General features: G+C 43.4%; 1 protein-coding gene across 1 annotated transcript in view; it reads right to left on the bottom strand.

Moving 5' to 3' along the window:
- The window catches only part of LOC126092249 (dipeptidase 1-like), a 310,126-nt gene that overhangs the window by 179,122 nt on the left and 103,340 nt on the right, over positions 1 to 27,664 (bottom strand). The window contains exon 5 of the mRNA XM_049907759.1: positions 20,360 to 20,510. Within this exon, the coding sequence (XP_049763716.1) occupies positions 20,360 to 20,510 (151 nt within the window). The remainder of the gene's footprint in view (positions 1 to 20,359; positions 20,511 to 27,664) is intronic.

The raw sequence follows: 27,664 nt of genomic DNA, 5'->3' as shown, positions 1-27,664 counted from the left end.
ATTGTTTACTCCATACTTTTGGGCTGTTTTGACTTTCTGTCACTCCATATTTTGTGCTCCGTAGACAGTTGACACCATTCAACAGGCTCTGTAATTCCTGCTCTGTTTTACAGGGATAGAAATGCATGAGTGAATCTCATCATTGATATCCTTTCCCTGCGAATTTTAGTCCCGATATTGAATGTTTCTTTAAATTTGTAATATATGTTCTTTGACCTATTAGTTGAACAATAGAGGAGAAAGAGTGCATCGCTTCAATACGCGATTTTTATTCAGAGCACTTCTCACAAAATCTTTAGCTAGTATTGCTCTTTTTATTACATTTAATGAGTGCTTCTCTCAACAAGTAAATCCATCCGTAACCTGAAGATTGGTCTGAACACTATAGTGATGCACGATATATGATCGTCTTGAAGGTGACTTGGCCTTTGCTCCTCCAATCTCGTAAGTGACTTACCCTGCCATTTATAGAGGAACCTGCAGTTTAACGGGCAACCAAATCACAAAGCTGGTTGTCACATTAATAAACCATTGCCGAATTGAAAGGAAAAGTGAAAGAAAAAATCCTAAGACGTGCTTTAGATCGATCCCCTGGTTCTTGTATTAGTTGTGTGCCTGCTATTGACTAAGCCACAGTTTTTCTTTTTGATTAGTTTTTCTTCTTTTTTTTAAATGCCTCCTTCCTCGCGACTTTACGCTAGCCTTAATTGCTTTCATCGGCTACAGCTCTTTGGCCTACACATCTGGCCCTCAAAGGCTGTTTCCGCGGAAATGAACAGAAAAAGAGAGATGCGTTGAAGCGGAATAGATTCTTTTCTCCCGATGGCTAATTGCTGCGAAACGTTGTGGAAATCTGAAATCCTCTTGATAAATGAAACTCAAATTTCTTTGAAAACTGAAATGTTCGAATCTACTGGCGGTAATTTTTCTTAATGACAAAAATTTAGAAACGAGGATCCATCTTTAAGACTAAAATCTGATCGAACAGTGAAACTCCCTTAAAATTAGCCACCCTTAACCTCATGAGCACTCTTAAAAACGAATCTTCCTACCACACACAATTTTCATTGCATCTTTATTAGGTTGTTTTCTTGTCTGTCTGTCTGTTCGGTTCAATTTAAAATTGATTTCAAACTAACCTCTCGATGAGTTAGTGAATTGAAATTGTAAACATAGCTCATAACTGCGTGACGGTGCAATGTTAACTCGCTTTGTTGTCGGTCTGTCCTGTAGAGGTAGCGGTAGAGGGGGTGGGGAGGGGAGGGAGTGGTGAGGGAAGCTCTCCTGCAGGACCGGCGTATTGTGTAGATAGTCTTGGAATGTGATCCAGGCAGTATGCGAGCGGGGGGAGATGGATATCGCTTTCTTGTCTGTCTGTCTGTTCGCTGCAAATTTTGCAGTTGATTTTATACCAATTCCGCAGTGAGTTAGTCTTGTGACTTTAAGAATAGCTCATAACTGGATCAAAAGGCAGTGCTAACTCGCTTTCTTGAGTGGTGTGTGGACAGGCTGATTTGCGTAGCGCTGCCATTTCCTTCTTTTACTGATCCGGTCGAGAATGGTTCGCGAGAAGAACGATTGCTGGCAGCCTTCTGTGTGAAATCGAATGTCTCTAATTTTTACCTTCATGAACTTTTTGCAAGATATAGAGAGCAGGACACAATATATTATTTGACTCAGCTGAACAGAAACTGAAACAAACCTGAAATTTACCGCATCTCTGGTGTAACATCATAAGCATGTCTGAAGTCGTTTGAAGAATTTCTCACACACAAGACAGGCTGAAAATAATTATTTAAATAAAAATGAATTACTAGCTTACCACGTTTTTATATGAGACTGAAAAGTAAAAAATAATACCTCCCAGCCACATTCTGATTCCGAACGACATAAAAATTGACGTAAAAGTTTTGACAAGAATTTTTAATAGCTATGAAAATAGTTGAAAAATTTAAAACAAAAAATGTGGTACATAAGTACCGATTGATGAATTGTTTACCTCCTACCTACTACACTAATCATTGATTGATGCATGAATAGGTAACCTCTTTATCATTATCTCATGTGTCCAGGCTACATTTTATGTTTTAAATCTTAGAAGTATTTTCATAAATATTACAGATTCACAATGACAAATTTTCAGGATTGCCTGTATGGAGTTAGGAATCAGTATTCACCTTGGAGAAACTTTTTCATACTTTATCGTGCAATTTGGAAACATGATTTCTTAAAAATTCATTTTTAAATAACTAGCCTTTTCCCCACGACTTTACCTGCGTGTGTGTTAAACGTGTATACTGCACATGTTTGCTCCTCCCCCCACTATTGGTCCATCTTCTCCCTACCTACATTGACCATCATGTCTCCCCTCTCTCTGTCCATCCCCTCCTCCACCTCCTCTCTCTACATTAAACTCCTCTCTCTTACCCTCTCTCTCTCTCTCTATACTCCCTCTACCTCCCTCTGTCCATCTCTTCCTCCCCCTTTCCTTTCTGTCCATACTGTCCTCCACCCTCTGGCTATCCATCTCCTTTCCCCCCTCTGTTCATCTGCTCCTCCTCTATCTCCCTCTGTCCATCTTCTCAACCTCCAAACTCCATCTCCTGCTGCTCCCTCTTCCTGTCCACGTCCTCTTGTCTCCTTTTCGTACGCACTTGAGCCTATACCTCCTCCTCCTCACCTTACCCTATGCATCTTTAGCTTACTCATTGTTCCTATCGATGTTCTCCAGTCTGTCTCCTACCCATCTCGTCTGTCCCCTCCCCTGTTCTCCTATCTCTTTCCCACACCTCCTTCTCCCCTTTCTCTGACCATTTACCCCCGATCCTTCTCTCAATCTACTACACCTCTCTATCCATCTCTATCTTCCCTTAGGCATACCCCTCCCCCCCCCTGAAAAACAGGTTGGTAAAGCACACTTACACTACTGCCACAACATGTCTTCTGTGCTGTGCAGCCAGACATCAAGGGCTTGAAAACGCCTGTTTGGTTTTGATGCGCAGATTGCCCTGTAAAGCAGCTCGATAAGACATGCGCGCACTACGCCAATACAATACGTCTGTCGTGCAGAGCAGCCTATGTGTCTGGACCTGAAAACACATATTTGCCCATAGCTCCATATATATATATATATATATATATATATATATATATATATATATATATATATATAAATATAAAACCAGCCTTTCCCCCATGGATTCGTATGTGTTCGACATATGTATTGAACACACCTACTCTCTCTCTCTCTCTCTCTCTCTCTCTCTCTCTGTGCCCATCTCTTCCTCCTTCTGTCTGTCCACCTCATCTTATCAACTCTACTTATCTCGTCCTCATTTTCTATTTCTCTTCATCCCTCCTGCCCTGGTATTTGTATACTTCCTGAACACCTTTTCTCTGATCATATATTCCTCCGCCTCCCTCTGACCATATCCATCTCCTCATCTCTCTTTCCACCTCCACCTCCCCTTCTTCCTTTTCCATCTGCCCACTAACACTCTACTGCCTCATACATCTCCCCCTCCATCCTTCTCTCTGTCCTTTTCCTCTTCCCACTTGCTCTGTGCATCACCTCATCTATCTATCTCAAGCTGTCCCCAGCTGTGCTCTTCAGCACATGTAGCCCCTGCAGTGGAGTTCAATGAAGCAGGCCGAAACTACAGCCACAACACACCTGTCTGCAGGGAAGACTCACATCAGGGGCTTGAAAATCATTTATATATATATATATATATATATATATATATATATAAACGATATATATATATATATATAGTGTGAGTGACCTAACATTACCGCTGGATATATTTCGTAAACCACATCAAATACTGACGAATCGATTCCACAGACTGAACATGAGGAGAGGGGCTAGTGTAATTGGTTAATACAAACCATAAAAAAATGCACGGAAGTATGTTTTTTAACACAAACCTACGTTTTTTTAAATGGAACCCCGTTAGTTTTGTTAGCATATCTGAACATATAAACAAATACGTAATCGGTGCCGTTTGTTGCATTGTAAAATGTTAATTACATCTAGAGATATTGTAACCTAAAGTTGACTCTTGAGTACCACTCCTCCGCTGTTCGATCGTGTGTATCGGAGAGCACCGAATTACGTAGGGATCCAAAGGGAACGGTGATGGACCTTAGGTACAGAAGAGACTGGAACAGCACATTACGTCCACATGCTAACACCTTTTTATTGGTCTTTTTCACTGACGCACAAGTACATCACCATGAGGGGTGAGGTGCACGTACACACGTGGTTTCCGTTTTCAATTACGGAGTGGAATAAAGTGTGTCCCGACATGTCAGGCCAATAGATGTTCAATGTGGTGGCCATTATTTGCTGCACACAATTGCAATCTCTGGCGTAATGAATGTCGTACACGCCGCAGTACATCTGGTGTAATGTCGCCGCAGGCTGCCACAATACGTTGTCTCATATCCTCTGGGGTTGTAGGCACATCACGGTACACATTCTCCTTTAACGTACCCCACAGAAAGAAGTCCAGAGGTGTAAGATCAGGAGAATGGGCTCGCCAATTTATGCGTCCTCCACGTCCTATGAAACGCCCGTCGAACATCCTGTCAAGGGTCAAAAAAAATGGTTCAATTGGCTCTGAGCACTATGCGACTTAACTTCTGAGGTCATCAGTCGCCTAGAACTTAGAACTAATTAAACCTAACTAACCTAAGGACATCACACACATCCATGCCCGGGGCAGGATTCGAACCTGCGACCGTAGCGGTCACGCGGTTTCAGACTGAAGCGCCTTCAACCGCATGGCCACATCGGCCGGCGTCAAGGGTCAGCCTGGTGTTAATTGCAGAATGTGCAGGTGCACCATCATGCTGATACCACATACGTCGACGCGTTGCCAGTGGGACATTTTCGAGCAACGTTGGCAGATCATTCTGTAGAAACGCAATGTATGTTGCAGGTGTTTGGGCCCCTGCAATGAAGTGAGGACCAATGAGGTGGTCGCCAATGATTCCGCACCATACATTTACAGTCCACGGTCGCTGTCGCTCTACCTGTCTGAGCCAGCGAGGATTGTCCACGGACCAGTAATGCATGTTCCGTAGATTCACTGTCCCGTGGTTTGTGAAACCCGCTGTAAACAGGTAGAACTGCAACGCATTCTCTGTTAATGCCCATTGACAGAATTGCACTCGATGATTAAAGTCATCACCATGTAATTGCTGATGTAGCGACACATGAAACGGGTGAAAGCGGTGACGATGCAGTATGCGCATGACACTACTTTGACTCAGTCCACCGGCTCTCGCAATGTCCCGTGTACTCATGTGTGGGTTCATGGCAACGGCAGCTAACACACCAACTGCACCCGCTTCTCCTGTGACGGGCCTGTTACGTACCCGTTTGCGTGCTACGACCATACCTGTTGCATACAGTTGGCGGTAGATGTTTTGCAATGTGCGGCACGTTGGATGCTCTCTGTCCGGGTACCGTTCTGCATACACCCTGCAGGCTTCTGCTGCATTTCGTCGACACTCGCCATAGATGAGTATCATCTCCGCCTTTTCAGAGTTCGAATAACCGTGGTCACAGTTCCTACAACACTACACTATCACAGACGTCTGGTAACACGGTGTACTACAGTTGGTCTGCGTGCGGAGACGAATGCAGAATAACAATAGCAGCAAGCGCTACATGCGGACACTGCGACAGCTAGACCAAACCACAACAGTGCATTACAGCCACACTCGTAAACACGGTCGTCATCGTAAACATGTCCCTGCAGATGCTGCTCGCCGACCGTGGCCCGTGTTTGTTACAATACGCAACTGAACGTCGGAGGTTTCAAACGTCAACTTTACAATATCTCCGGATGTAATTAACATTTTACAATGCAACAAACGGCACTGATTACGTATTTGTTTATATGTTCAGATGTGCTAACAAAACTAACGTGGTTCCATTTAGAAAAACGTAGGTTTGTGTTAAAAAACATACTTCCGTGCATTTTTGTATGATTTGTTTTAAACAATTACACTAGCCCCTCTCCTCACGTTCGGTCTGTGGAATCGGTTCGTCAGTATTTGATGTGGTTTACGAAATATATCCAGCGGTAACGTTAGCTTTCTCACCATATATATATATATATATATATATATATATATATATATATACACACACATATATATATATATATATATATATATATATATATATATATATATATATAAGGGAGAGTTTTTGTTTGTATGCCCAGGATCTATTCCCAAACCCGTGGATCAATTTCAAACAAATTTGGCACAGAAACAATAGGCCCCACATGCAGTTTATAACCTCCTAGCTCCATTTGGAATGGAGATACAGGCAAGAGCATGTTTTCTTCCACCTCCTGGTGAACAGGCTGCCCTGCACAATATGCATGTTGTGTGCGTACAGTGTAGGGTAGCCAAATCAATCTGCATTGCAGAGTAGGCAACTTGTCAGGGACAAGAAATGGTTTTCTGGGTCCCAACATAGAGACTACCCTAAATGACACATGTTTTGTGTTGAAGTAGTATCAGCCTGTCCGTCCCCGTTAGCTGAGTGGTCAGCAGGCTAGAATGTCAATCCAAAGGGCCCGGGTGTGATTCGCCACTGGGTCGGAGATTTTCTCCACTCAGGGACTGGGTGTTGTGTTGTCCTAATCAACATCATTTCAGCCCGGTCGACGTAAAGTCACCGAAGTGGCTTCAAATCAAAAGACTTGCACCTGGCGAATGGTCTACCCGACAGGAGGCCCTAGTCACACTAGACTTACATTTTATTATCAACATGTGTTGAATGGTGGCTTGAATGCCAGGGACAAATAAACGATTTTCAAGCCCCTGATGTGAGTCTTCCCTGCAGACAGGTGTGTTGTGGATGTAGTTTTGGTCTGCTTCATTGAACTCCACTGCAGGGGCTACATGTGCTGAAGAGCACAGTGGGGACAGCTTGAGATGGATAGATGAGGTGATGGACAGAGCAAGTGGGAGGAGAAAAAGGACAGAGAGAAGGATGGAGGGGGAGATGTATGAGGCAGTAGAGTGTTAGTGGGCAGATGGAAAAGGAAGAAGGGGAGGTGGAGGTGGAAAGAGAGATGAGGAGATGGATATGGTCAGAGGGAGGGGGAGGAATATATGATCAGAGAGAAGGTGTTCAGGAAATATACTGATACATGTTCTCAGAAATGAAATTATTTTAAGGGAAAGAGACTACTGAAAAACAACGGCTCTTAATGATCAAATGGTTCAAATGGCTCTGAGCACTATGGGACTTAACAGCTATGGTCATCAGTCCCCTAGAACTTAGAACTACTTAAATCTATTTAACCTAAGGACATCACACAACACCCAGTCATCACGAGGCAGAGAAAATCCCTGACCCCGCCGGGAATCGAACCCGGGAGCCCGGGCGTGGGAAGCGAGAACATTACCGCACGACCACGAGCTGCGGACTCTTAATGATTACACATCTTTGATAAAGGGAACTCACTGGAGGTGTGTTTCATCTTCATCTTAATCAGATTCATCAATATGAAACGCTCGTGATGAACAAATGTTACATTTTTTTTAACTGGAGCATCTTCTCCAAACTAACATTTTGTATACTATTGTTCTCCATATTTTGTCAGAATCTTGTGACAGTAACATCTTTGGAAATATCATCAACTGAAATATTCATTATTTCCAATTTTGTTTCATGCTGTCAGCAGTTTAACGGCTGCAGGTGATAATCTGTTCTTTCAGAAGTCATGCTGTATCTTGGGCATCTAACAGTAATTGCCTTAGGCCTTTTGAATAGCTCATTCCTGTATTATGTCTGAACTCCACTAAGTCTAATGCAGTAGTGGCAAGCTAAGGACCTTTTGATCTACAGTCATTCCTTCGCTATTTAGAAACTCTTCATTGCGTCTGGCTGACGTAATCGAGTTATTTCCCTAAATTTCCATGTATTATCTTTTAGGTACAGGCTACAAATGCCCCAGTGTGGAGGACTCTCCATTGTTTATTGCCATAGGAGACTGTGTCCTATATTATAGTAAGGTGTCTTCAGCTTCTACGTAATTTTATGATAGTGAATGCCAATTTTTACCTCATCCAGTTCCAAACCAGAAACTGATTCCACCAAGTAAATAAATGTGCCGATATGTGCGAACAGCTATCGCCTGACATTTATCCCAAACTGGGGCATCTGATATACTCATTTTATCAATTTCTTACTTTGTCACGAGTGATTTAGTTAGAACATCGTAGCTGTGGCTACATTGGTTTGTAGGAAGCTAGGTGTTATGTATTTTTAAAGCAACTGTTGCCTCTTATCTATCAGGAATTTCAAGATACCTGTGTGCTCTAGGAAATCCAGTGTGAGATCTTTATAACTTGCAGAAATTGGATATTACGAAATTCTTTAAATGGTATTGGTGGACCTAATTAAGTCCAGACTTAATGTCAACTAAACTGTGTGGTTCTGACATTAAAAGTAACTGTTTGTTAATGCTGTATTCTTCATCTGTTTGAATTTTGTACATTCTGATGTTATAGACTGTTTTGCAGTGTACTTTGGGATTGGGTGAACTAAATCCAATTGCTAAAGAGCTGACGCCGTGATCTCGAACTTTGAAAACATGGTCTTTTGAAACTGTTACGTTTTCAGAATGTCCATGCTGCCGATGCTACAATGGTTCGGTATATTACTTTCGGTGATGGATGTAATGCATGCGGTATGTTGTAACGCAGCTAGGGCGTAAGTCTTGACGAAGAAAGCCATCTGTATCCTGTAGTGACGTTTTCGTAAAGCCATCCTAAGTGATCTACCTTCCTTTATCTTAATATGCTAGTTTATGACAGAATCTCCTCCTTCTGGCCTACCCATTAGGAGATCGTGCAGCGAACCCGAAAAAATTCTGTTTTCACGAAAAATTGCTAAGCGGGTTAGAGGCTTCTATCCAGTCACACTCTGACCAGTCTGGTGTGGCAATAGAAGATAGCGAAAGGGAAGCTTTAAATTTTGCATTTAAAAACAATTCATGGAAGTGGATCGTACAAACATACCGTCGTTTGACCTTCGCACACACACCTGAATGGAGGACGTAGCAGTTGGGGTCCCTGGCGTAGAGGAGAAAGTGTCGAAATTGAAGACCAGTTCGGTTTTACAGGTAGCACTCTACTGAAAAGGCCATTTACTTAGCTTGAATAAAAAGTTTTCGGGTTCCAGCCGCTTCAAGTAATTAAAATTACGCGAGCATTCGGCCAATCACTCCTTGGCCATTAGCAGGTGGTATGACTACCAGTGGGCTACTGGTACGCCCCTTACATACACCAGCTGTCGGCTGTGACGTCACTGGTTCCCTTGGCCTCGCCATACTCGTGCTTATCTTGACTCACCTTTCGATGCACCCGCTTCGACCGCGCTGTTGCTGAACCCACGCGGTGGTGAACTGCAGGCCATCATATCTATTTAGGGTGTTGTTAGTGACTTTTATTTCAATGGCATCTCTAATTAAACAATTCCACAGGCTGCGTGTGCAAGTCATGACGGATGTTTCATCAGATTGTATCCGGTGTACGTTATCTAAAGCATGTTCAGTTTTTTCGGGGTTAGCTTCATCTGTTGCAGACCTCTTCATGGAGAACTGGAGGATATTGTCTTAGAGACGAGGCCATTTCTTTAGATACGTTGAAGACACGTTCGTAATGTGGCCCACAGAGTTGTAAAACTTGACGAGTTCTTCGAACACCTCAACGGCATTAACAGTAACATCCAGTTTATCATGGAGGAAGAAAATAAAATAAAAAAATAAAAAAAAGATGATGCAGTGTCCTTCCTCGAAGTTCTCGTCCTTTGTAAAAGAAATAAAAGCCTTGCCACAGTGGCTATGGAGAACCCATCCACACCTTTCTGAACTTGCACGCCATCAGCCACCATCACACGGCACAGACGCACACTGTTCTACAAACATTGGTGGGTCGTGCGATAATGATATCAGACACTGATAATCCGCCCCATGGGCTGAGGAACCTAGCAAGGTCTTCAGGAACAGCGGCTATAGCGTCGATCAAATAAATAAAATGATTTCAAGCAAGACTCACAAAAACAACACTGACGGGAGCAAATCGATCTTCAGACCTCCGGTAAAAATGCGTCAATTACTGAGGCCAGTTAAAGACGCAGCAGGTCTCAGAACACCGGGGGTTTTCAAGATACTTTGCGACTGCGGCCAGTCGTACATCGGACTAACAGTACGCGCTGTGGAACAACGCAGGAAGGAACATGAGAGGTTTTATCGCCTACAATATCTCCATAAATCTGCTTCAGTTCTGCATGCTTTATAAAACGGACACCGGATAAAATTTGACGAAGCATCTGTGGTGGCTTGCACACTCGGCTTCTGGGATTGTGTAATTAAAAGATTTATTGAAGTTAAAATCACCGAGACACCCTAAGCAGAGACGGTGGCCTGCAGTTCAGAACGGCGTGGGATCCAGCGATCGCGCGGTTGAAGCGGGTGCATCGATCGCCGAGTCAACATAAGTCCGTATATGGCGATGCCGCAGGCACCAGTGACGTCACAGCCAGCTGGTAGTTTATATAAGGAGAGTGCTAGCAGCCCACTGGCAGTCATACCACTTGAAAATGGCCAAGGAGTGCTTGACCGAAAGCTCGTATACTTTTAATTACCCGACGTGGTTGGAAACCCGATAACTTTTTATTCAGGGTTACCGCCGCGAGACTCTGTATTCTTACGCCTTCTTAGTCTGATTTTATTATAAATCTCTCGCCTAGCACAAAGTCACAAGAGACTGTAAAGAAGCGCCGGTGACTCCTGTATGGAAAAAGATTAAAAGAATAGACCCCCAAAGTTACGGACCAGTATCCTTAAAATTCTTGAACATATTCTGAGTTTGAGACGGAAAATTTTCTGTCCACAAATCAGCACGCATTCCGAAAGCATCGCTCGTGCGAAACTCAGATACCCCTTTTCTCGGAGGATATCCTGCGAATCATAGATGAAGGTCAATAGGCAGCTGCCATATTCATAGACTTTCGAAAAGAGTTTGTTTGGTTGATTGGCTGATTTTGGAGGATGGGACCAAACGGCGAGGTCATCGGTCCCGTCGGAGTAGGAAAGGATAGGGTAGGTATTCGGCCGCGCCCTTAAAATGAATCATCCCGGCGTTTGCCTGAAGCGATTTGGGGAAATGATAGAAGACCTAAATCAGGATGGCCGGTCGCGGGTTAAAACCATCGTCCATCGTCCTCCCGAACGCGAGCTCAGTGTGCCAACCACTGGGCCACCTCGCTCGGTGAAAGCGTTTGACACGATGCCCCACTGCATGCTGGTAACGAAGACCGGGGATTACTGATTCTGTTCCGAGGTATGTGAATGACTGGAAGACTTATTCATTAATAGAATCCAGTATGTTGTTCTCGACGGCGAGTGCTCACAAGAGACAAGGGTATCGCCAGAAGTGCTTCTGGGAAGTGTGACAAGACCCTGGTTATTTTCAGTACATAAATTATCTGCCGGATAATGTGAGCAGCAATCTACGGTTCTTTGCTCATGGTGCTGTGGTGCAGGGTGAGGTGTGTCATTTTCTTAAAAAAAATTATTATGGGCTTTTGACAGTCGCCCGTACAACCAGCCTCATACAATAAGAACAACAATTATCGTTGACATCCATTTAAACTGAACTTAAGTAAACTATCTAAATAACACATTACATCGTAAAAAAACTCTTTCTATACTCTTGTTTGACCCTATGTCATTAAATCATATAGGAGCTTATAGACCTTTGTCTTATCTTGGTAAAAGTGTTTTCATGTTTGTAAACAAGGCATTTCCAGAAGTCACCAGATGCGTAGTAGTTTCGTGGTTTCTTGAAAGCTTCTGTGGCAGTCGAAGAAAATGTGATTAATATCTTGCTCACTGTCGCATTCTCATGGAGAAATTGTAATTCTGTTGAGGTAGTAGAGTGACCGTAGGAGTGTGCAAGATGACTTAGGGAAAATTTCTAGTTGGTGTGTGAATGGCAGCTTGCCTTAAATGTACAAAAATGTAAGTTAATGTTGATGAGTAGGAAAAACAATAGTATAATTTTCGAATCCAATACTAGTAGTGTGTTGTTTGAGACAGTCACATCTATAGAATATCCCGGCGTAACATTGCAAAATGGTATGAAATGGAACGATCACGTAAAGACGGTGGTAGGGAGGCCGACTGGACGACTTTGGTTTGTTTGGAGAATTTTAGGAAAGGTGTACCTCACGTATGGAGGAGACCGCATATAGAACAATGGTGTGACCCATTCTTGAATACTGCTGGAGTCTTTGGAATCCCCACCAGGTAATATTGAAGGAAGACATCGAAGCAATTCAGAGGGGTGCTTCTAGATTTATTACCGGTATTTTCCATCAGCACGCCAATATTTGGAGATGCTTCTTGAACTCAAATGGGAATTCCTGGAGGGAAGTCGACGTCCCTTTCGCAAGAGACTATTGAGAAAATTTAGAGGACAGGCTTTTGATGCTGACTGTGTAACAGCACAACTCTGTGGATGGTCATAGATTTTCTAGGTGTTTTGCAAAGTTTGTTATGTTAGTTGTGCTGAATATTTCTCTTGTAAATATGTTGTCAAGTTCCAAATGCTATTTGTTATTTAAGAAAGAAAATATGCATAGAATGATAACATTTGTAAGCAGACACGCTGGCCTAGACAGGGAAATGGTAATGTCAGAGAATGTAATAAATTGTAAATGCATTATCGCTGGACGTGCGAGGGCGCCAAAAAGTAGAAGTTTGGAGTCGTGAGGAGGCGATTATTGTCGTTGTTTGTGTGTATTCGCCGGTGTGGCTGTCACAAGGCCAGAGATAAAATGTCTGTTTCCGAAATGCCGAGCAGTGGAAACTGAAATGGTTGGTTTGGCGTATGTTTAATAAGTGAAAGCTATGGCATTCATTGCTCACAGTACAAATGCAGCAAGAGTAATTCACATAACATCATGAGTACTGTGGGCTCTTGTTATTGGCTATGGTATGGCAGGAAGATCAACTATGCCCTATTTTACGGCTAAATGAAGCCACTCGACAAACCGACGACATCATTAAGTGAAGTAAGATCTGGACTTTTTAAAACTAGAAGTGTAATACGATGACCAGCGTAGTTGAAATTTTAATGCTTAAATAACATTGTTAGGCCAGGATACTTTATAGATGTGACTGTCTCCAACAACACACTACTAGTGCTGGATTCGAGAATTACACTATTGTTTTTCCTACTCATCGACATTAACTTACATTTTTGTACATTTAAGGTAGGTTGCCATTCTCACACCAACTAGAAATTTTCCCTAAGTTATCTTGCACACTCCTACAGTCACTCTACTGCCTCAACAGAGTTACATTTTCTCCATGTGAATGCGACAATGAGGAAGATATTAATCACATTTTCTTCGACTGCCACAGAAACTTTCAAGAAACCACGAAACTACACTACCGCCCATTAAAATTGCTACACCAAGAAGAAATGCAGATGATAAACGGGTATTCATTGGACAAATATATTATACTAGAACTGACATGTGATTACATTTTCAAGCAATTTGGGTGCATAGATCCTGAGAAATCAGTAACCAGAACAACCACCTCTGGCCGTAATAACGGCCTTGATACGCCTGGGCATTGAGTCAAACAGAGCTTGGATGGCGTGTTCATGTACAGCTGCGCATGCAGCTTCAACACGATACCACAGTTCATCAAGAGTAGTGACTGGCGTATTGTTACGAGCCAGTTGCTCGGCCACCATTGACCAGACGTTTTCAATTGGTGAGAGATCTGGAGAATGTGCTGGCCAGGACATCAGTCAAACGTTTCTGGTCAGAGATCTGGAGAATGCGCTGGACAGGGTAGCAGTCGAATATTTTCTGTATCCAGAAAGGCCCGTACAGGATCTGCAACATGCGGTCGTGCATTACCCTGCTGAAATGTAGGGTTTCGCAGGGATCGAATGAAGGGTAGAGCCACGGGTCATAACACATCTGAAATGTAGCGTTTACTGTTCAAAGTGCCGTCAATGCGAACAAGAGGTGACCGAGACGTGTAACCAATGGCATCCCGTACCATCACGCTCGATGATGCGCCAGTAAGAGGATGACGAATACACGCTTCCAATGTGCGTTCAATGGTATGTCGCCAAATACGGATGCGACGATCATGACGCTGTAAACGGAACCTGGATTCATCCGAAAAAATGACGTTTTGCCATCCGTGCACCCAGGTTCGTCGTTGAGTACACCATCACAGGCGCTCCTGTCTGTGATGCAGCGTCAAGGGTAACCGCAGCCATGGTCTCCGAGCTGATAGTCCATGCTGCTGCAAATGTCGTCGAACTGTTCATGCAGATGGTTGATGTCTTGCAAACGTCCCCATCTCTTGACTCAGGGACCGAGACGTCGCTGCACGATCCGTTACAGCCATGCGGATAAGATGCCTGTCACTGAACTGCTATTGATACGAGGCCGTTGGGATCCAGCACGGCGTTCCGTGTTACCCTCTTGAACCCACCGGTTCCATATTCTACTAACAGTCATTGGATCTCGTCCAACGCGAGCGGCAATGTCGCGATACGATAAACCACAATCGCGATAGGCTGCAATCCGACCTTTTTCAAAGTCGGAAACGCGATGGTACGCATTTCTCCTCCTTGCACGAGGCATCACAACAACGTTTCACCAGGCAACGCCGGTCAACTGCTGTTTGTGTATGAGAAATCGGTTGGAAACGTTCCTCATGTCAGTACGTTGCAGGTGTCGCCACAGGCGCCAACCTCGTGTGAATGCTCTGAAAGGCTAATCATTTGCGTATCACAGCATCTTCTTCCTGTCGGTTAAATTTCGCGTCTGTAGCACGTCATCTTCGTGGTGTAGCAATTTTAATGGCCGGTAGTGTATTACACCATCTGGTGACTTCTGGAAATGCCTTGTTTCCAAACGTAAATAATTTTCATCCAAGCAGTATCTATCCTATAGCTATGTGGTAACCGAAATAATCAGAAAATGAACTGAAAATGACGTGAACGTTAATTTATTAGATTATCAAAACATAATCTTTACAACTTTTGGACAATTACGTAGTAATGAAATCTTTGGCTATAGGATGAATAATATCAGAAATAGAATGATGCAAAAGCCAGTATTAATTTATTTGCTAAAAATAGAGTAACTTTCATAATAAAAAATTGGTAGTAAAACTTTACGTAACTTGGACATTGATTTTCAATTTCAAAAGTACAGTTCTAATTTATAGCTTGTGGCATAATTTATAACTTTTATTACAGAGATATATCAGAGTAACTGATAGGTAAGTAACAGTCCTTACCAGTGAGTAAACTCAATCTTATGCTTGCTACGATTACGACACCCAGTATTACGGCGAGTAACGTAATACAAAGTTTCTGTCCGCAGCCAGTAAACAATCTTACTTTAATTGATCTTTGAAAATTAATATAATATGTTGTATGTGTTTGCTGTTGGATTATTATTTGACTACTGTGACATTGTAAGTAGGCTGTTTAGGTTCTTATATTGGTAACGCCGCCGCCACGTAACGCTCTCTGTATGAAAATCACTGGCTGTGCTGTGTGCAGTCTGTGGCTAGTTTGCATTATTGTCTGCCATTGTAGTGTTGGGCAGCGGCAGCTGGATGTGAACAGCGCGTAGCGTTGCGCAGTTGGAGGTGAGCCGCCAGCAGTGATGGATGTGGGGAGAGAAATGGCGGAGATTTGAAATTTGTGCATGAACTGCTATATATATTATGACTATTAAGGTAAATACATTGTTTGTTCTCTATTAAAATCTTTCATTTGCTAACTATGCCTATCAGTAGTTAGTGCCTTCCGTAGTTTGAATTTTTTATTTAGCTGGCAGTAGTGGCGCTCGCTGCATTGCAGTAGTTCGAGTAATGAAGATTTTTGTGAGGTAAGTGATTTGTGAAAGGTATAGGTTAATTTTAGTCAGGGCCAGTCTTTTGTAGGGATTTTTGAAAGTCAGATTGCGTTGCGCTAAAAATATTGTGTGTCAGATTAAGCACAGTCATGTACAATTGTTCTAAGGGGACGTTTCAACATGTCTGGTATGAAGTACTTGAATGGGTGCGTTACGTACTGTTCCTACGTTATGACGCCAATAACTATTCTTACGTAAAATTGCTTACGAGTATGAAGTTCAGTTTCAATTAAATTATTCTTCTTCCGCGGAGGAACTGGCGACCGTTGATTATTTTCATTAATGACGTACTTTGGAAACCTTTTTTCTAAATTTTCCAGTAACTACTGTTTGTTAAAAATTAGTTTACGTAATAAAAATATATAAAGTTAACCGAACTTGGTGGCTAATCGTCCTTGCTAAAATACTGAGCAGTGGCGATTCGGTTATAACTTCATCTACTTCTCACAGTTTTGCATTACTCTTCGGAGTAGATGCCTTTCCCCCACAGATTAGGGAGTTCAGGTACGCGGTCATATAGCAAAGCGTAATTAGCCGGAGAGGTAGAAGGGTTATAACTGCAGAACGACGGTAGTGCCGCTAATGTTCATTTCGCATAAGGACCACGAAAGTGATACAAGAGAAATTAGGGCTCTTTCGGAGGTATATAGACAGTCGTCTTTCCCTCGCTCTATTCACGATTGGAACAGAAAAGGAAACGACTAGTACCTGCCTGCATGGACCGCATAGTAGCTTCCGGGGTATGCAGGTAGATGCAGACGTTTTGTAATAGGTTTGCGGTTTTACTCAGCTTGGATTTTTATAAGGTCAGCCTGGCCCCACTGTCCCATTCGTAAGCAATCGTGGCCTTCTTTATCATATCCATCCCGTACTGTCTGTTTCTTACTGAACATATATCACTCAGAGAAGAGTGTATCACTGTCTTGAGTCCTGCAAGAAGGAAGCCCGGTAGCGCAGTGTCTATCTTTCTAACAAACGGTTCAGTTGCTAGCACGTAAAAAATGTTCAAATGTGTGCGAAATATTATGGGACTTAACTGCTAAGGTCATCAGTCCCTAAGCTTACACACTAGTTACCCTAAATTATCCTAAGGACAAACACACACACCCATACCCGAGGGAGGACTCGAACCTCCGCCGGGACCAGCCGCACATTCCCATGACTGCAGCGCCAAGACCGCTCGGCAAATCCCGCTCGGCGCAAGCACTTCAAACGAGGAGGGGGGATGATAGACTACCCTGTCTCAGGACCCATTAGAAATTTATTTAGGTTGTGAAGTTTACAGCTGAGCCTTGGTTGGAGCGATGGCCTATTAAAGTAAACGTCGACAAGTACGAAGCAGTTCTGTTCGCACGTAGACCGAAACTACTGCGCAAACATCAACACAGTAGACTGATAGCACTTCATACATGCCCAGTACGTTTCCGAGAGAAAGTCAGATCTAGGTGTCTGGCTGGACGGGAAACTTACATGGGGGGGGGGGGGGGGGGGAACCACAACGAGTACGTTGCCAACAGGGCGCACGCCAGGCTCAAACAGCTCTACCCAATGCTCAACAGGGAAAGTACACTGAGTAGGAGGGTGTCGAGGTCAATATACATGACACTGATTAGATCTCTGTGACGTACGCAGCTCCCGTCTGGGGATATGCAGCTCCTACACGACTGCGCCGCCTGCAGATCATACAGAACAAAGTGCTACGAATCATTAGCAACGCTCCACGCTACACACGCACCGTGGATCTTCACAATGAATGCCGCCTTGAAACCCTCAAGGAAGTATTCAAAAAACACGCCACACGACTATACAGGAACTCGAGACACTCTAACAATCCTTTCATCCTCACTCTGGGAAACTACGATCACAACCATAGGCGGAAGCCCAAGCGGACAAAGACACTACTAGCAAAGGCATAGCCTCCTATGGTAAACTAAGATACACCAACAAGCGACAAACGTCGGCAAGCCCCTGCATATCAGTAACATGACTGGTAATTACCAGCTGCTATTAGAGCCGACCAACAGGCCACAGCAAGGAAACCGACGAGCTCGCCCACTAACGCATAAACAATTCGCCAACATCACCCTACCCTGTGCATCCGATATATGACCTATCGGACACAAAAACGACAGTAAAACTAACTGTTGCAGGTTGCTGACGCTGAACGAGAGGTCTACACCGGCACCCAGCGGCAGCCTCCGAGCAATACAACCGCACAACGTCAAAGGTATGGACATGCATGATACCCACTACTAACAAAGCCTACCCTTGCACGACCTATCGCAGGCAGCAAGACATCCGCTACTGCTCTTACTACCCGATCTAACTATCGCAGAGGCTTTTTTTCCCCGTGGCTCTTGCCTTGGCACTTCTTTTCCTCTGCCCTTCAAACCGCTACCCTTCGTTCTACTTCGACCCAATCTATCTCCAGATGAGCGCGTATTAATGGTTAACCTTAACCAGAGGTACGCAAACATCGCAGTATCCACATCGTGCGACACCTCACTTTAGTGAAAACTAACCCTTATGCAGAGATGGCAGTAGACCAATTGAGTTGGTCATCGTGCCGGTGTGGGCGTGGAGGGGCTCCACCTCTATAAAAAAAGTGTAAAAGTTGATCGAATTTCATACAGGTGTAGGTGCCCCACATGCAATTCACCAATATGCTCACTAAGCCTCTGACAAACCACAGTAAGAGGTACTGCTGTTCAGCTGTATCACAGAGCCCTTCAAAGTCTACATTTGTTGTTTCCATCCCTATCTCTGAATCTTAATTTAAATGAATATATCCCTTTAAGCTGCAAGAGTGCTCACATCGACCTCCCGGATATCAGCGTGCTTTAATACAGAGCGATAACATGGGAGTGCTTTTAGCGTGCTGTTTAGGAGTCTTGTACAAATTTTAAATTTTATATTAACTTAACTTTACGGGACGGTCCGATTGCTGGATGTGCGCGGCATGGAAGGTGTGATTTGTCAGGGTTGATTTAAAGTCGTACATTTAAAGAAAAGTTTACTCCAGATTTGGGTCACAACGCAACCTTCCAGGATGGATATTTTTACACCATAGGCAATAATGTTCTCCAAAGAATTATTAAGTGACTCTTTGAAAATAGACTCTCCTTCAATTTTGAAAAAAAAAACAACACCCTAAATTCAGTTCTTTACGACAAATTGTTATTCCAACAAATGATGTGGAACATGAGTCAGTAAGGAAGGTAGAATGCACACAGATTGATTAAAGCTTGAACTGGAAGAATCATATTACTGAGCTCAAACAGTTAAGTTCAGCCGCTTTCGCTCTTCGTATAACTGCTCATCTCCTCGCTTATTTCGCAGATTTCCACTCAATAAAGGCTTTCTGTGGTAACTCATCTCATAGAAATAAGATATTGATTGTACAAATGCGAACAGTAAGAACAATATTTGGTGTAGGTACCTCTTATGGGAACTAGGCATTTTAACTGCACCGTCTCTATACATATATTCCTTACAGGAATTCGTCGTAAATAACCCATCACAATTTGAGAGGAACGGTGATGTAAACACTTATAGCATTGTAGGGAAAAATGACCTTCATTACCCATCGTTAAAGCTGTCAATGGCCCAGAAAGGAATTCAAGCAAAATGCAGCAAAGAAAATTTTTGATTTGTCCAGTAACATAAAATGTCTGACAGGAATCAAAGCAAGTTTTAAATCTAAGTTAAAAGCATTTTTCCTCGACAGCTAATTACATTCCATTGAATAATTTCTACTTATAAACTACTGGCCAGTAAAAAATGTGTAGTTGCATGTGTTCATTAATATTAACACATATCCTGTAAACTGACTCGTTCCACATTGTTTGATAAAAGAATCATTCAAACGATATATGGGACAAGTAACTGACTAATAAACAAGGTAGGCGGCCGAAAGTTAATAGATGTTAAAAAGTGACAGTGGTGTTGCAGAAGCGAAAACTGAATAGTAGAGACAAGGTCAGACGCATGTTACAAGAGAGGGGTGCAGTTTACAGAAATACAAGAGAGCACCGGGAGGTGGCCTGAACCATCTGCCCTATAGGAGAGCTAAAACTCAAAAGAATGTATTTCAGAAGTTTGTCTTTGCAGGAAAGTATGAGAGGCAGTCACATGGCCTCCCTCCCTTGCCTCCTAATTGATTTTAAAAGATTGCTGGGCTATGCTGCGTCTTAGTGCAGGCTCTGCACTGCCCTTGGTCTTTGGTCCATCGCCGTTTATACCATTACGTTCAGTTCAAAGAGGATCAAGCTAGCTTCCTCGCATCGAAGAGAATCGATCTTCTGAAAATGTACCAGGACGAGTCGTTAGCGACTTCTTTGTTGATGCACTCACCATGGTGTGTTGCAGGAGTGCGTCAGCGTCAGGTAGCGGACTCCCAGCTCTTGGTAGACGCGCAGAATGCCCAGGCTGGAGTCGATCGAGTGACCTCCCTCCACCGCGATCAGGCTACCAATCTTGCCTGCCGCGAAAGCCTCTCCAATGCCTGCAACATTCATGTCACGTTATCTGCACGTCATGGAGCAGTTGCTCTTCACATCAACCAGGAGCAGTTAGTGCTCCATGCTACCATCTCCAGCAGTCAACAAGGGTATCTATTCTTTTACTTGTACTGCAGCTACATATAATTTTCTACTGTTGTGTTTACCTTAGTGCGTGCTCGTAGCTTTCATGTTACTCCTTTTACAGAGTATGTAACGGTGTGAGGAGGATCAGACAAAGATGTAAACAAGTGATCGTTTTCAAAATAGAATATTTTTGCTGTCTTGACAGCCTTTTTTAAATATTTTTAGTAGTATTTTAGGAGCGCTCATATTTCCTGAAATTATGTTTCAAAAATTAGAAATACGTATTTAACGAAACGAAAACGGTCACATGTTTTGTGAAATTATTTGTCTAAAATTAAGAAATGAAACACATCAAACAAACGTTTACGCGCGTCTGATTCTAGAAATCATGCACAGCAACTGAGTTGGTCATGCATTAGTGATGTAATGTGATAACTGACAAGAAACCCCTTGAGTGCGAGGTCGTAAATTCAATTTTAGTAAGGCAAATTTTAAAGTATTGTGTTAACATTTATGACAGGAAAACATTTATCTGCTAATGACTCACCACGTCCATTAGGAGGGTGACAGGATACGAGTGTCCGGAAGGTGCAGAGATCAACTTTCTATTGAATATACATACAGGGTGACAATTACTGAACTGTATGACACAAAATCGACATACCTTCTGAACTATTTGCGATAGGACGTTGAAACTGCACGGCTGGCCGCAAAGCATGATCAGAATTAGTATGGTCTAATGCACGCACCTTGTTGTTGTCGGCCGTTGGAATGTGAAAATATCACGGTACAGCGTGCTTGAGTTGTATACATGGAAGAACCCTGGAGATACTAAAAGGTATCAGATAGATTATATAATCGTAAGACAGAGATTTAGGAACGAGGTTTTAAATTGTAAGACATTTCCAGGGGCAGATGTGGACTCTGACCACAATCTATTGGTTATGACCTGTAGATTAAAACTGAAGAAACTACAAAAAGGTGGGAATTTAAGGAGTTGGGACCTGGATAAACTGAAAGAACCAGAGGTTGTACACAGTTTCAGGGAGAGCATAAGGGAACAATTCACAGGAATGGGGGAAATAAATACAGTAGAAGAAGAATGGGTAGCTTTGAGCGATAAAGTAGTGAAGGCAGCAGAGGATCAAATAGGCAAAAAGACGAGGGCTAGTAGAAATCCTTGGGTAACAGAAGAAATATTGAATTTAATTGATGAAAGGAGAAAATATAAAAATGCAGTAAATGAAGCAGGCAAAAAGGAATACAAACGTCTCAAAAATGAGATCGACAGAAAGTGCAGAATGGCTAAGCAGGGATGGCTAGAGAACAAATATAAGAATGTAGAGGGTTATCTCACTAGGGGTAAGATAGATACTGCCTACAGGAAAATTAAAGAGACCTTTCGAGATAAGAGAACCACTTGTATGAACATCAAGAGCTCAGATGGAAACCCAGTTCTCAGAAAAGAAGGGAAAGCAGAAAGGTGGAAAGAGTATATAGAGGGTCTATACTAGGGCGATGTACTTGAGGACAATATTATGGAAATGGAAGAGGATCTAGATGAAGATGAAACTGGAGATACGATACTGCGTGAAGAGTTTGACAGAGCACTGAAAGACCTGAGTCGAAACAAGGCTCCCGGAGTAGACAACATTCCATTGGAACTACTGACGGCCTTGGGAGAGCCAGTCCTGACTAAACTCTACCATCTGGTGAGCAAGATGTATGAAACAGGCGAAATACCCTCAGACTTCAAGAAGAATATAATAATTCCAATCCCAAAGAAAGCAGGTGTTGACAGATGTGAAAACTACCGAACAATCAGTTTAATAAGCCACAGCTGCAAAATACTAACACGAATTCTTTACAGACGAATGGAAAAACTAATAGAAGCCGACCTCGGGGAAAATCAGTTTGGATTCCGTAGAAATACTGGAACACGTGAGGCAATACTGACCCTACGACTTACCTTAGAAGAAAGATTAAGGAAAGGCAAACCTATGTTTCTAGCATTTGTAGACTTAGAGAAAGATTTTGACAATGTTGACTGGAATACTCTCTTTCAAATTCTAAAGGTGGCAGGGGTAAAATACAGGGAGCGAAAGGCTATTTACAATTTGTACAGAAACCAGATGGCAGTTATAAGAGTCGAGGGACATGAAAGGGAAGCAGTGGTTGGGAAGGGAGTAAAACAGGGTTGTAGCCTCTCCCCGATGTTATTCAATCTGTGTATTGAGCAAGCAGTAAAGGAAACAAAAGAAAAATTCGGAGTAGGTATTAAAATCCATGGAGAAGAAATAAAAACTTTGAGGTTCGCCGTTGACATTGTAATTCTGTCAGAGACAGCAAAGGACTTGGAAGAGCAGTTGAATGGAATGGACAGTGTCTTGAAAGGAGGATATAAGATGAACATCAACAAAAGCAAAACGAGGATAATGGAATGTAGTCGAATTAAGTCGGGTGATGCTGAGGGAATTAGATTAGGAAATGAGACACTTAAAGTAGTAAAGGAGTTCTGCTATTTGGGGAGCAAAATAACTGATGATGGTCGAAGTAGAGAGGATATAAAATGTAGACTGGCAATGGCAAGGAAAGCGTTTCTGAAGAAGAGAAATTTGTTAACATCGAGTATAGAGTTAAGTGTCAGGAAGTCGTTTCTGAAAGTATTTGTATGGAGTGTAGCCATGTGTGGAAGTGAAACATGGACGATAAATAGTTTGGACAAGAAGAGAATAGAAGCTTTCGAAATGTGGTGCTACAGAAGAATGCTGAAGATTAGATGGGTAGATCACATAACTAATGAAGTATTGAATAGGATTGGGGAGAAGAGAAGTTTGTGGCACAACTTGACCAGAAGAAGGGATCGGTTGGTAGGACATGTTCTGAGGCATCAAGGGATCACCAATTTAGTACTGGAGGGCAGCGTGGAGGGTAAAAATCGTAGAGGCAGACCAAGAGATGAATACACTAAGCAGATTCAGAATGATGTAGGTTGCAGTAGTTACTGGGAGATGAAGCAGCTTGCACAGGATAGAGTAGCATGGAGAGCTGCAACAAACCAGTCTCAGGACTGAAGACCATAACAACAACAAAGCGTGCTTGAGCGTATAGCGTTTATAAAGGCTTACTATGAGAACAATAACAGTCCAACTGCGGCTCAAAAGAAATTTGCGACCGACTTCAAGCTGGAGAAGACCATTTCAAGTGTGTTAGCAATCAACAATTTGATTCACAAGTTTTGATAGATAGGGTGTTGTTCGTGATGACAGTGTTGGTAATGACGGTCGTCTAAAACGGGTGAAAACGTCTGAAAACATCGAGAAGACACGCGCTGTGTCTCATACCAGACCCAGGAAATCGATCAGACGAGGTCCACAACAGGTGGGTATCACCTGGGAGACACTGCTACAAAATATTGTAGAAGACCTGTAACTCTTCTCATACAAAATTCAAACCCATCAGCCATTAAGCCATAGGGCCATGGAACAGCGGTTGTGTTTCGCCAACACTATTGTCTACAGCGACCAAGACCTCTGCGGTTGGATGGGTTCGTCAATAAGGAAAATTGGCGCATTTGGGAGGCGGGGAATCCGCATTTCACGACTGAGAAGTCTCTTCATCATCAGCGGGTCACTGTGTGGTGTGAAATGTTCAGTCACGGAATAATCGGTGCGTTATTACTTGATGGCATGGTGACTGCCGAACTGTACGTGAAAGTTTTGGAAGATGATTTCGTCCTCATCATCCAAAGTGACCGTGATTTCGACAACATGTGGTTCATGCAAGACTACCTCGACCCCATCGAAACAGGATAGTTTTTGATGTTATGGTCCTCGATTGGTCGAAATATTCTCCTCTCTGAACACATGCGACTCCGTTTTGTAGGGGTATATTAAAGACAAGGTGCACAACAAAAACCTCAAAACCATTGCTGAACTGAAAATAGCCATTCAGGAGATCATCGACAGCATCGATATTACGACACTTCAGCGTGTCATGCTGAATTTCCTATTCATCTGCGCCACGTCATCGCCAATGATGGCAGGCATATCGAATATGTAATAACCTAAATCCGAATATCTGTAGTGACATTTACAAGTTGAATAAAGTGTGTACTCCGTAGTTTGTAACTAATTTACTTTTTTTCATGTCGTTCGATATATGTCATCCTGTATTATACTTCAGAAAATGGACATCATTGACAATCAAGAGATGTTCCAAATAAATCATCAACTTGCACCTTGGACACTGAATGAATCCTTGCTCACCACAGTGATAACAAAGGTTTGCACCATCAAGATCGAAGGCGAGCTTCTTGGAAGTTACAAACTGTGCAGGACGTTCAGCTAGGAACACACTTTCAAAGAATGTATATAGAATCGTATTGGTGTAACGGGGTGATAAGAACTGATGGAATGTGAAGGCACGCAACCGAATGTTAAGCAGCCTGTCATGCAAATTGTCGTGAAACTGATTATTCTTTTTGGCGAAGTTGCAGATAGAGCGATATTGAGTTTTATAGGCATGGAAATAACGAATACCCAGCGACTAAATTTGTCCAGTGATTCCAGGTAGTATGAATTACAACACCACACTCTTTTCAGGAGGGAAATTTCGTTCGAAAGCAATATCAGTTTTGTACTCAGACCAGGAATCAAGCAAAAGCAAGTTATTTGTAACAGCTGTTGGCTAAAAGCAACGCTCATATCATGGTTGTAATTCTCTGACGCCCATTTTCCTACTCTTGATTGCTGTGGCGTAGATATTACTTACTGCCCTTGCAAGATCAAGCACACGAGAAAGAATCGTAGAGTACAGAGCACCTCTAACTTTTCTCAGTACAATAAATAACCTTCCAGGCAACTTACATCCTAGATTAATTGTATGATAATACCTTAAGGCGTTGATGGCAGTTGTTTTTGCTACAATTCTCTTGGTTTGTCTAATTTCGGGGCTTCTTTTGATATACATTTCCTCTTGAAATCCCGATTGCTCAGAGTAGAAAATAAATTCCTTACTGAACTATAGGATAAGTTTGTTTATCTCGTCTGCAAATTTTCGGGTCGATTCCACAGTTTTCTGTGCATCGTTACGATTAGGCTTTGTTTACAGTTTTGTTATCTTACGTCTTCCAATTCGGTAGTACTTTGTGAAGTTGTGCAATCATCCACTGCTTCCCATGAAATCACTGGAATCTATGGTGCGCGCTGTTTTATGTGCGTAACGTCGTAGGTAACAATCATGCACGTCCTGCAGATTTTATCGAGCATCTTTGAAACGCACAAACAACAGTTTTTGTAACAAGTGTGCTTTCTCCTCCGCTGAAAATCCACAGTTTCTCTTACGCACTACACGGTCATGTTTCTGCGGCTTTATTCGGAATCTGTTCATAATTATTTTTATTTTATTTATTTATTTATTTTTAACTATGTTGCGGATGACTTTCCATTTACATCACTATATTTAGTACCCGCTCATTGGACAACGGTTGTCCTTTACTACGGTCCACTGGAGACAGGATTTGTGCCTCCCTGTCCACCAAGGATGATGAACTACATGGCTTGACACCTCTTTCAATAACACTTTCACTTGTTATGCATGTATGATCATCGTTGTATTCCTCATATACACTCCTGGAAATTGAAATAAGAACACCGTGAATTCATTGTCCCAGGAAGGGGAAACTTTATTGACACATTCCTGGGGTCAGATACATCACATGATCACACTGACAGAACCACAGGCACATAAGAACAGGCAACAGAGCATGCACAATGTCGGCACTAGTACAGTGTATATCCACCTTTCGCAGCAATGCAGGCTGCTATTCTCCCATGGAGACGATCGTAGAGATGCTGGATGTAGTCCTGTGGAACGGCTAGCCATGCCATTTCCACCTGGCGCCTCAGTTGGACCAGCGTTCGTGCTGGACGTGCAGACCACGTGAGACGACGCTTCATCCAGTCCCAAACATGCTCAATGGGGGACAGATCCGGAGATCTTGCTGGCCAGGGTAGTTGACTTACACCTTCTAGAGCACGTTGGGTGGCACGGGATACATGCGGACGTGCATTGTACTGTTGGAACAGCAAGTTCCCTTGCCGGTCTAGGAATGGTAGAACGATGGGTTCGATGACGGTTTGGATGTACCGTGCACTATTCAGTGTCCCCTCGACGATCACCAGTGGTGTACGGCCAGTGTAGGAGATCGCTCCCCACACCATGATGCCGGGTGTTGGCCCTGTGTGCCTCGGTCGTATGCAGTCCTGATTGTGGTGCTCACCTGCACGGCGCCAAACACGCATACGACCATCATTGGCACCAAGGCAGAAGCGTCTCTCATCGCTGAAGACGACACGTCTCCATTCGTCCCTCCATTCGCGCCTGTCGCGACACCACCGGAGGCGGGCTGCACGATGTTGGGGCGTGAGCGGAAGACGGCCTAACGGTGTGCGGGACCGTAGCCCAGCTTCATGGAGACGGTTGCGAATGGTCCTCGCCGATACCCCAGGAGCAACAGTGTCCCTAATTTGCTGGGAAGTGGCGGTGCGGTCCCCTACGGCACTGCGTAGGATCCTACGGTCTTGGCGTGCATCCGTGCGTCGCTGCGGTCCGGTCCCAGGTCGGCGGGCACGTGCACCTTCCACCGACCACTGGCGACAACATCGATGTACTGTGGAGACCTCACGCCCCACGTGTTGAGCAATTCGGCGGTACGTCCATCCGGCCTCCCGCATGCCCACTATACGCCCTCGCTCAAAGTCCGTCAACTGCACATACGGTTCACGTCCACGCTGTCGCGGCATGCTACCAGTGTTAAAGACTGCGATGGAGCTCCGTATGCCACGGCAAACTGGCTGACACTGACGGCGGCGGTGCACAAATGCTGCGCAGCTAGCGCCATTCGACGGCCAACACCGCGGTTCCTGGTGTGTCCGCTGTGCCGTGCGTGTGATCATTGCTTGTACAGCCCTCTCGCAGTGTCCGGAGCAAGTATGGTGGGTCTGACACACCGGTGTCAATGTGTTCTTTTTTCCATTTCCAGGAGTGTATATTGCCGGCACATTCGAGT

Source organism: Schistocerca cancellata, chromosome 7, assembly GCF_023864275.1.
Source record: "Schistocerca cancellata isolate TAMUIC-IGC-003103 chromosome 7, iqSchCanc2.1, whole genome shotgun sequence".
NCBI lineage: Eukaryota > Metazoa > Arthropoda > Insecta > Orthoptera > Acrididae > Schistocerca > Schistocerca cancellata.
This window is presented reverse-complemented; position numbering and strand designations above follow the sequence as displayed.